General features: G+C 46.5%; 1 protein-coding gene across 2 annotated transcripts; it reads right to left on the bottom strand.

Annotated features, from left to right (window-relative positions):
* Positions 1-1,151: 1,151 nt before the first annotated feature.
* LOC139345476 (glyceraldehyde-3-phosphate dehydrogenase-like) lies at positions 1,152-8,164 on the bottom strand. 2 transcript variants are annotated; one of them, XM_070984085.1, is made up of 12 exons: positions 7,964-8,164; positions 7,686-7,733; positions 4,173-4,272; positions 3,751-3,860; positions 3,579-3,669; positions 3,296-3,411; positions 3,061-3,142; positions 2,605-2,756; positions 2,396-2,474; positions 2,071-2,154; positions 1,645-1,742; positions 1,152-1,522 (listed from the first exon to the last, which is right to left on the bottom strand). In XM_070984085.1, exons 2-12 carry the CDS (start codon positions 7,706-7,708, stop codon positions 1,453-1,455), a joined length of 1,005 nt encoding a protein of 334 aa, XP_070840186.1. In that variant the 5' UTR covers positions 7,709-7,733; positions 7,964-8,164; the 3' UTR covers positions 1,152-1,452. The 2 variants fall into 2 exon arrangements, with proteins under 2 accessions (XP_070840186.1, XP_070840185.1); XM_070984084.1 differs by having other exon boundaries at positions 7,686-7,738; positions 7,964-8,163.
* Between the last annotated feature and the right edge of the window lie 2,885 nt (positions 8,165-11,049).

The raw sequence follows: 11,049 nt of genomic DNA, 5'->3' as shown, positions 1-11,049 counted from the left end.
CAGTTATATCACTATGCATGTATTTATATATGTTTAGTTTCAGCCTGCTAGCATTAGCTCGCTAACTGCCTCCTCTCTCCTTAGTAATTTATGGTTAGCTAATAGTTTACCAGGCTCCAGTAGTGCAACTTAGTTGGAAACTAATTAACCCATTTAAACTAACAAACACACCTCCAGATTAATTATCAAACCATACCCAGTTCATCATGGTTAACGCTGGCTAGCACTACCTCGCTAACTCTCGACTGACGGTTTCAGCATGTCAGAGGACTGATTGGCCGGTTTGTCTGAACGATGAACAAAAACACATTTAGATTTTCTTCATCATACAATAACGAGTGAGACTTTAACTCTGCATTTATCTGAGCCGTCAGATTTCTTCCTCTTAACCCAGAAAACGCTCCGTTTACCTCGGCCTTCTCCTCCGGACGCCAAGCTAAAGATTGGATTTTGGCTTTTCTCCCAGAAGCTCATTTCATACTCTGCAGCAAACTCAATGACACCGTGTGGGAAGGACTAAAAGCACAGCCTCAAGATCCTGCCTGAAAAATGTTGAAAATCTCACTTTAAATGACGTATTTGGACTAAATGCGTCAATGCAATATGGGTTTATTAAACACATACTGAGACGTCTGTGCAGTAATGTTTAACTCGAGCTGCCCATTAGTCGCAGCTTGCATCTTTAAATTGTTGTTTGCTGCATGTGGGACATATTAAAGTGACTCCACAGAGACCGTGGGTGATGCAAAATGTTTGCTGGGTCGCCTGTAATGGTTCAGTTAGTCCAATGACTGAATATCTGGGTGAAGTTTTCTGCCTGGTAACATACAAGTGAATGAAAAGTGACGTTTAAAGCACTAAGCGGGGAGTCTCTCAGGCGATTTATGTGAAATGATCAGGAGTGATATGCATGGCTTCCTCCTAAATTCCACCCTGCCTTCCTCTCTGGGTTTCAGCCTAATTGTGTCGAACAAATTAATGAAATTTTGGCCATTCTCCCAGAAACTAATGTATTATTCTGCACCAAACTCAATGTCACTCGTCTGGACAGGAAGAGCACCACAGACAGTTTGACTGAAGCCTTTCAAATAATAAAAACCATCCTGTTGTCAGGACACAGAGGTGTACAGCCAGGATAAAAAATACAAGTCTTTCCACAAACTGAGGACTTTATTATCATGTTAAGTGCAAAGGGGCCACTGTGCATGTTTAGTGCAACAAGACCATTCAGTACAAGACAGTTCAGTGATGGGAAATCATCTCCACAAACACCGCGTACTGCTGGACAGAGCAGAGGTGACGATCATATAAAAAGGTACTTTTATCATTCTTGTTCCTAGTATTATCATCTTGTTGTAGAAGAGTTTGCTCCCGGGGCTGGATGGCGAGGCATCCGGTTACAGGTGGAGGAAGAGGGAATCATGGGAAGGAACGATGAGTCGCGACAGGACTTCACTCCTTGGTGAACATGTGCTGGACCAGGTCGCACACACGGTTGCTGTAGCCGAACTCGTTGTCGTACCTGTAGACAGACGGCGGACAGAGAGAGGAGACGTGACCTCATGACCAGAGGGAAGCGCGGGCTGTCATGCTTTTATGCTGAAATCTGCAAGTTTGAAGGAACTGTTCATCATTTACGCTCACCATGAAACCAGCTTGACAAAGTGCTCGTTGAGAGCGATGCCGGCGCCGGCGTCGAAGATGGAGGAGTGAGGGTCGCTGTTGAAGTCTGTGGACACAACCTGAGCACACACATGCAGCGGATATAGAGCTGTGTGAATGGCTTGTAAGGAGCTGGGTCATTTTTGGTTCTAGATCCAAGTGGGCAGGATTTTTTTTTAATGCACAAAGTACAAATATCTGCAGATTTGACTGTGTGTTCAGTTAAAAGGTACTTCATCTTTTTAAAAGACAAACAGGCCTGCAGAGGAATGAGGACTATAAGTGTTTCTATGGAGGTTAAAGGATTCTTAATCTGCCACATTATTATAGATTTGCTGCCATCTAGTGGCTAACACATGGCTCTACACACATTCCCATAAAAACTACCAACACCTGACTTGTGTGTACCTGGTCCTCTGTGTATCCCAGGATTCCCTTCATGGGTCCCTCAGCAGCGGCCTTGATAACCTTCTTGATGTCGTCGTATTTGGCCTGAAGGACAAGACACGAAATTAATTTGATTTATAACACAGGCGAGAAACTGAGAAACAGAATTCTGTTTCAAAACAATGGAGGTCAACGGATGACAAATCTCTCGAAATTCACAATTTGACCCCAAAATTACAGTCAAAAATGAAAACGTAAAATGAAGTTAAAGCTGCATATTTGTTCCAGAGTAACTGCTGCTAATAAAGCTTCAGGTTTTCTATTTTAATGCTTTAGTGAAACTTACGGGTTTCTCCAGACGGACGGTCAGATCAACCACGGAGACGTTGGGGGTGGGGACACGGAAAGCCATACCGGTCAGTTTGCTGTGAGAATAAGACGTTCAAGAGTCAGAAACACACAAAAACATCCAAACACGTCAGATACAGATGATTCTCAGCTTCTCCTCCACTGGAAGGTCAGAGGTCAAGCTCAGCTAGGAAACACTAAACGCACCCGTTCAGCTCGGGGACGACCTTGCCCACGGCCTTGGCGGCTCCAGTGGAGGCGGGGATGATGTTCTGGGAGGCGCCGCGTCCGTCCCTCCACAGCTTTCCAGAGGGACCGTCGACGGTCTTCTGTGTGGCGGTGATGGCGTGGACGGTGCTCTGCAAGAGAAGATGATTGGTGCGTTGAACAGGATTGTTAAGATGACATCTGGTGTCTTTGTTTTTGGCCAATCAAGTGTTAATCTAGCCTTAAACTACCAGATGAGAGAATTTTATCTGGCGCTCAGTATCGAAAAAAACCATCAGGATTGTGATGAAGGAAGCTGGTCTCATAATTTTTGGTCTTAAACACTAAGAAACATAATTTACCTGAAGATTATGAGTCAACAAAGCACACCGACGACCACAGGATGTGAGCGAACAGCAGTGTGTAATTTTAATCTGTGAAATGTCTGTTCTTTACCATGAGACCCTCGACGATGCCAAAGTTATCGTTGATGACCTTGGCAACAGGAGCCAGGCAGTTGGTTGTGCAGGAAGCGTTGCTGTGGAGACAAGAGAGCGAGCGCACGTCATGAAACGAAGCAGTGGAAGCGAAGGGAGCGCTCCGATTCTGCACACTTTAAGAGATGATCTTGGAAACTTGAGATGAATAAAGTAAGAAGGTCGAACTAAACGGTCAGCGCAGGCAAACTCACCTGACGACCTTCATGGAGTTGTCGTATTTCTCGTGGTTGACGCCCATGACGAACATGGGGGCGTCAGCGCTGGGAGCGGAGATCACCACCCTCTTGGCTCCACCCTTCAGGTGAGCCTGCAGGGACATAGGTCAAAGGTCAGGACATGACACAGACGCACAGAAACAAACAGAGTCATTTTGAGCTGCCGAAAAACAATTTACTGGACAGGAAAGTTGCTTCCATCAGCTCTCAACAAATGAAAATGTTTGTTGCTGTCCGTGACATCAGTCTGAGAGCTTACAGAGGCTTTCTCGATGGTCGTGAACACGCCGGTGGACTCCACGACGTAGTCGACGCCAGCATCGCTCCACTTGATGTTGGCGGGGTCCCTCCTGTGCATCATCACATGTAGGAGAGGTTAGACAACGTTTCACGGAAAAACACGTAAATCTGGAAGTGTGAGCAGCACATACTCGTGGAAGACCATGATGTGCATGCTGCCGATGACCAGCTTCCCGCCCTCGGCCTTCACCTCTCCGTGCTTCCACACACCGTGAGTGGAGTCGTACTTGAACATGTAGACCTGCAACAAGTGTTCATACCAACATCTTAGAGGAAAAGACTGATTCAAATAAGAAATAACCAAAGATCAGAGGTGCTAATCAAAGCGTAGCTGCACCACGAAGCATCAAATCTCCACAGGTGGGTTTCCCAAACTGAAAGCTGCTCTCCGACTCCACTTTAAAACTCCTAATTTCATATCTTCTCATAACCCAAAGACGATTTCACTGACTCGTCTTCTAAACTTTACACCATTAGCTTACAGCATCATGCTTCCCCATATTTAACTGTGGGGTCTCACACACATCTGCAGCGTATCAGCCACTCCTCTCACCATGTAGTCCAGATCGATGAAGGGGTCGTTGATGGCCACCACCTCGACCTTGCCTCCCATGGCGGCGGCGCGGGTCACCAGGCGGCCGATACGTCCGAATCTGTGAAGCGGGAAGATGAAGTCAGCGTGGAGAAACTGTTTAGAAAGCTCAAACCGACCGGACGTGAAACATGGATCAAACAGCTTCACAGGAGTTCTCTGGTGATTAAATCAGATAAATATTTACTTGCTTTGAAGACGTGAACATTTTCATGCCACCTCAGACTGCAGAACAAGGACGATGTGCAGACTTGAAGTGGCAGGAAGCAGAAGTTAAGTCCCTCTCAAGCCTGCTTTGTCCAAACCGAATAATTCATAAACCTCTTTAATCTTTTAACTTACAGCAGCTTCACATGCACAACAAAACCTGCTTCATCCACCGCCTCTGACCAGCAGGTGGCACCGAAGCTCAAACCGAGATGGGGAGTCGCGGCGGAGGACAGCAGGGCCATAGAAGGCCTGCCGACCCTGACTGAAGATTACAATAGCTGGCACCAGCAGCCAAAAGCCTGTTTAGGCCTAATATGGCTGCCGTCACAGCACGTCAAACAGAGAGGGGCCTGAAACTGGAGAGGGGAGCGAACGGAGGCACAGATGTTCAGTCTGCAGCGGATTTTACGTTCCACATTACTGACGACTTCACGCATGAGGAGAGAGGGAAATGAGTGATCGTCTAAGACAGAGAGAGACAGAGACTGACCGATAAAAAGGACCTAAGACAACTGTCCAGGTCCACTCCTGATAATCTAAACTGCTGTGTGTGGGATGACCTGCGCTGTTCGATGTCTTATTGAACATCTGAGAGCCTGAGGAGGCTTCGTTTGTTGGCTGCTGCAGATGTTTGGGAGGCAGGAAAGGAGAAGTATTTCTCAAGTCCCGGTGTTGTTAATACATCCTCCATCTGACTGTTAATGAAAAGATCAAAGTCAAACCACCTCTTTGGTAACGAAATGATCCAAAAAGCTGATTTGGCTTCGCTTCCTCACTATGATCTGACAGTGAAAGTCATTGTGTCATCACATGGAGACACCATGTAAGACAAATGAGGCCCAGGGACGAAGAAGGACACATCATGTTTGACAGACAGAGGACGTTTTGCTTTGTTTCATTCAAATGTGTTTTGTTTGTTGTTTACATATGCGGAGGAGTTAATAAATACTGTAATGCATTAAGATACTGTGCAACATTACAAACTACAACATCAAATATGACCAAAAAGCTAGATAAACACAATTTCATCCAAATCATTTGAGTGAAATCTGAGTTGCAGGCATTAACTGGATGCATCAGTAAAACTACATCCAAAAAAACGAGCCGGAGACATTAAAACGAGTCCAAAAATCCAGAGTAACACAAGCCTGAGCGTCCAGCTGGCTGAGACGGACGATAAGACTTTCACACCGCCATCATATTACCGTAACTGCACTATTTATGATTCAGGCATCCAGCACTGGCCGAGTCCTGTTATGTAACGCCGTGCGTCTTAGCACTCAAAGGTCACGTCACATACTGCATGTATGTTCTCATGGCCTGAAACATAATCATGTGACAATCACACAGGGCGTGCGCCAAAATAAAAGTCCGTCTACAGAAAGGTCAGAGGTCACGGTGCAGCAGGAGTCTCCACAGTCGTGTCGGAACAAGGACGTCGCTGCTGGAGGAAGGTCACTGCTGCAGTTCAGCGTAATGATGGCGGCTTTTACGTGTGCCGGCATCGCCCGCTTTCTCACATCTGTACCTTTAAAAGATTCGATGCTTTCCAGTTTAAATCAGACAAAGCTCGAGAGCTTGAGGTCTCCTGAGTTTAGAGAGCAGCTCTGGTCATCTCCACTTTCCTTTCAGAGCTGCGTTTTCAGGAGCCAAAAAGATGAAGAGCTGCTAAATTACTGTGAAACTTATTCAATCTGTTAATCTGTTTGTCAGTTTTAAAATCTCACTGTCGTCTGTGGGAGGAACAGACATGAGGGAAAGTGACGCTGCAGCTTAGTTTTGGGGCGCCATCAAGCAGCCAGAAGGCCAAAATGGACCGGAGCCCATCTTCTGTTTCTGAGGCTCAGTGCTGGTGTTGGTACGAGGCCAGGATCGAGCAGCTCAGTCCCCCCGCAGCTCGACAGCAGCTGCTTCGCAGAGGAGGAGGAAATGTTTCGCTGGTGATCTGAGCAGCGTCCGTGAACCGCCGGCCGGACGATGCCTGAACTTCAGCGGAAAGGTTAGAGGGTTAAAAATAGACGAGGGGAGAATAAAAGGAATGTGACAGCTGAGGAGGGCAGCGATACAGACGGAGCGGGGATTGGAGGGGTCTGAAGGGTGTGGAGGAAGAGGGGACGCCAACCGTGACACCGCAACACCACCGGACTATAAATAACCAGAGAATAGACGGAGCCTGTCCACAGTCCTCTGCTGTCACTTTAACAGCTTTGGACAAAGAAAGTCTCAGATAGAAAGACGCTGAGGAGGAGCTGCAGCTCGCTTCAGCAGGAAACACTGAAGAGAGTGTGTGTGTGTGTGTGTGTGTGTGTGTGTGTGTGTGTGTGTGTGTGTGTGTGTGTGTCCATTTTAATTCATCAACCGGCCAATTAATGCTGACTGCAGTCCACCAGCTGAGCTACAGCCCCCACAAACATCTGTAAATGTCCATATTTTATTCAGTGGTTTGTATTTTTTTCACCATTTCATCATAATAATGTCCTCAGTTAATCTATTAACTGACTCATTGATTAATCGACCAATCGCCTCAGCTTGAATGTATAACGTCTGTTGATCTTTCAGTAAAGTGAAACACATAAATACTTTTAACATCATCTCTCATGTTGAGGATATGAGGAGGTGTTTCACTCCCATCATTGAGGACTTCCATCTCTCCTCCATGAATCACATCCTCATTTCCAATTTCCTCTCCTTCAACTGACTCGATTATTCTCTCGTCTTGAAGTGAAATAATTAAAATCCACTCTCAGATAATCATGTGAGGGTCAGGGGAACACTGTCAGGGTCCTGTGCTCAGAGGACCTTTACTCTCCCAGCTATCGGACGCTTCTAACATCAGCGATGTAGGAAATGAAGTCTTTTCCGCTCTCGCCCTCGCAGCGCGTTGATCTGATGGAAGCAGCAGCTGAAAGCTCTGAATATGAAAAGTAAAGCAGAGAGCTCCTGATGTTCCTCCTCTCATGCACACTTAATGAGCCACAGGATGCCTGAAAATGCCAGTGTGTCACATTTCTTCAGACATGGAAGAAGAGGATCAGCTGGAGGATTTTGGATGCACTTTATTTTTCTTTTATATTTTTATTAATAAACATCCTATTTAAAGTTTGCCAGTGACACGCAAAATCTAAAATCTAAAACAACTTAAAATGAATTACAACTTAAAATCAGGGATTTTTCTGCAGCATGAACCTGTCCTGAAGAACAAACCCTGCCTCTCTGCTGTAAAGATGAGAAGTGACTAAATCCAAATAAAAAGCATCAACTCACCCGTTGATTCCGATCTTCACCATTTTGTCTGATATGGTCTAGTCCTCACTGCACTGGAAGAGATTCAAAACACATTTAATATAGATTTCATCCAAAAACAACACAAAACTTGGCACCATGCAAAAACAAGAAGCTGCATTATGGAATCAGGAAGATTCAGGTGATTTCACTACTTTAAGAAAACTTTTAATACTAATAACGGGAATGAAAATCACTTTGTTCCACCAAAACCAAACTAAACTTCAGCAAAAGTGAAGAGGAGCAGAGTTCAGGCTCACCGTCCGTGAAGGCAGCTCCGTCTGCGGGTCCTCTGCGGGCGAAGCGAGCGCGGGGACGAGCTCAGGTCCCGCAGCCATTTATCCCCGCCGCGCGCCGCCGGGCACGCCCCCGCCCACAATGCCAAGGTCGCGTGAGTCCCTTTAAAGCCAGGAGTCAACAGGTTTACGGGTTTTTTTAGAGCAGCCGACAGGAGATACAAAAGATGTGAACTCATCTGCGCTGAGGGACTGGCTGCTTTTAGTTAGACGGTCAAACCGATCCTCCGCCACAGAAAGTAGTTCCAGGCAAACGGAGGCCAAACTTAGATTTCTTATAAATAAGAAAATTAAAGGAGGAATTCTGAAAGAAGAAACTACATGAAGTTTCATTCATAAGCATTAAAACAAACCTTTTTTTAATTCAGTTTTTTAATTAAACAGCTGCAGCCCAAACTGCAGACAGATGTTAATGTCACAGCCTCCTCTGCTGTGCTGCGTTCACTCTCATCATCCAGGACTTTTGGGTACAATTTATTACTTAAACTTTTATCTGAAACAAGATCTATAAGTAGGCGAATACGCCAATAAAACATACAAAACACAGAACAATAAAACCTTAATTCACATAACTGTCACACTGGTCTTCAATGAGCTCATTTTGCATCCTTCATCCAATCATGTGTTCACAAAGTGGTGAACATCCTCCATCCTCTATGAGCGACTGAGCCTTTCCAGGATGCTCCTTTCATACCCAATCATGATGCTTTCACCTGTTACCAATGAGCCTGTTTACCTGTGGAATGATCCAAACAGGTGTTTTTGAAACGTGTTGCTGCTTCAGATTCAGAATAATCAGATATTTACAGAAATCAGTGAAGCTGATGAGGTTAAACATGAAATAATTTGTTTTCATAGATCACATTCAGATTTATTCATCCTTTAAACTGCGTCCCAGTTTTTTTTTGTAATCTGGGTTTTTTCACAAACCACCATAAACATCCATCACTGTCGCTGCATTGCTCTCACAAACGCTCCGTTCAGCTGCAACAAATGTGCTTCAGTGCCATCGATTAAGAAATAAAAGCTATTGACAACACAAACACCACTCAGCACATTAATCACTTCACACAGATTTAAGAGAGGAACTCTGTGAATGAGGTCAGACGCTTTCAGCCTGGATGATCTTTAACTGGTCCTCAGTCCAAAACCAGGCTCCCCGCCCCGCCCTGCCCCGCCCCGCCCCGCCCCGCCCCGCCCCGCCCAGTGTCATGTTCAGTGTGTAACAGGGTGGTCATGTGACCCCCGCTGCTACGTGAACCACAGCACGCAGACGGGGGGGTGCAGAGGAAATGTCACGCGGGTTCACTCCGGCTGGACGCTGCTTCAGTCACAGTTTGATCCCACTGCAGGTCATGCAGCTGCAAACAGCCTGATTCCTGTTATTCATAGTCCCACCGCCATAAAATCTGCTATCATCTGCTCAGTGTCGACACGAGCTGGTGATCAATACTAATGATTAAACCCTCTCCTCACCGGCTGCACAGATTTCTGCCTTTTAACACTCAGTGGACCTGAAGAAACGGTAGATATCAGCGATCGAAGGGAAAATGACATAACTCTGCTTCTCACTTCGCGGCACACCGGAGGACATGTCTCTCGTTGCCGTGTGACACCTGCTGGGTGTGTTTGATGAAGCTCAGTCTCGGTGTTGTAATCAGGGAGCAGTTGGAGCTCCTGGTGCTGCGCGTATTTGCAATAAGCTGCATTGAATCACAATCAGCAGGTTCATTTTCCAGCACGGCTCTCGAAGCACACAGTGTGCAGCACATCACAGAGCATTACGACTAAACTCTGCACCTCTTTTTGAGTCATGCACTGTGAATCTGATATCTCCAATCATAAATGAATTCACAAACAGCTCCACGATCATTTCAGTGAGCTGACAAAGACTAACGTGATGTTTGTGTTGACTGAGAGCTGCGTCTCCTGTGTCTCCGTCACAGAGACACTGTCCAAGTCTATTCTTGGATAATCGGCCCGATCGCCACAGATCATAACTCACATCCATTATGTTCTGTCGACACGCTGCTCAAACACACTGGAGCAGCATTGATGGTGTGGGCAGGGCAGTTTATGAGGCGACGTGGCTGGACTGAGGGCGCCAAAACAAACTGGAGGCTTCTAAAACAACTTGTTACTGAGACACATAACATTTAGACGAATGAGCGGCGGCGTGGCTGATCGTGAATCAGGCGTCGACACCTGTGTGGTGGGACGTGCCGAACGACCTGTTTCGTTTGGTGTGACATCTCCCACGACATGTTCCTGAGCATTGACCAATCAGAAGCTCTCTCCAGAGTGCAGTCAGATAACCCTGGTGAGGAGGAGGAGGTGGAGGAGGAGGAGGAGGTGGAGGAGGTGGGGCAGCAAGAGAGGAAAAGTTCATTGAGCTGTGGCAGCAGTAGCCTGTATGACGTTTCCTCGAGGGACGAAGGCCGAGTCAGTAGCTGCCGTGCTGTCAAAACATTATCCTCAGTCTGAGCTGCAGGGATGTGCTGATTACTGAATCCAGATCATTAAAGTAGCCCGTTTGATGAAAAATAAAACAGCTGTTCACTGCAGTTTTTAGCAAACAAACAGGAAACGGTGCATTTGTTTGGGACTATTTTCAGCGGCGGAGTAATCCACATTTGTGCTTTACACAGACAATACTTCGTCCTTTAAATGAGACTCGAACTCAAGAGTTAGCCTCGAGTCTACACGTCCGTCAATAAGCAGCAGTCATGAACGCCTCACACGCGGGTCCGAGTCCCCACAATGCCCGGCGCCCGTGAACATGCAGTTCTTTAAGTCCGCGCGGGGTGAAGTAAAGGTCAGCCTATTAATACGACATTCAGCCTCCTCCTGCAGCCTGAGCTCTCGTCAGATTCTCTCAATATGTCAAAGGGTGTGACATTTGGCGGGACGACGGGCTGAGCCGGGCACCGCCGCTCCGGGTCAAAGGTGAACACCGTCGGGGGCGAGAACGTCTGGGAGCCAAGATGCGACTGAAGGTTTGTTTTAATGAACGAAACCTTCGCAGCACACAAAGAGAGAAACCGCTGAGA

This window comes from Chaetodon trifascialis, chromosome 17 (genome assembly GCF_039877785.1).
Source record: "Chaetodon trifascialis isolate fChaTrf1 chromosome 17, fChaTrf1.hap1, whole genome shotgun sequence".
In the NCBI taxonomy this organism is placed as follows: domain Eukaryota; kingdom Metazoa; phylum Chordata; class Actinopteri; order Chaetodontiformes; family Chaetodontidae; genus Chaetodon; species Chaetodon trifascialis.
The sequence above is the reverse complement of the archived record's forward strand: the minus strand, read 5'-3'. Positions and strand labels throughout refer to the sequence as shown.

What these genes read in the sequence shown, in the direction of transcription:
- LOC139345476 (XM_070984085.1), bottom strand. Translation starts at nt 7,708, where the DNA reads ATGGTGAAGATCGGAATCAACGG. An exon ending in GCATCGTCGAGGGTCTCATG is followed by an intron (nt 2,757 to 3,060) that starts GTAAAGAACAGA and finishes CTTCTCTTGCAG; the next exon opens with AGCACCGTCCACGCCATCAC. An exon ending in TTTGTCAAGCTGGTTTCATG is followed by an intron (nt 1,523 to 1,644) that starts GTGAGCGTAAAT and finishes GTCTGTCTACAG; the next exon opens with GTACGACAACGAGTTCGGCT.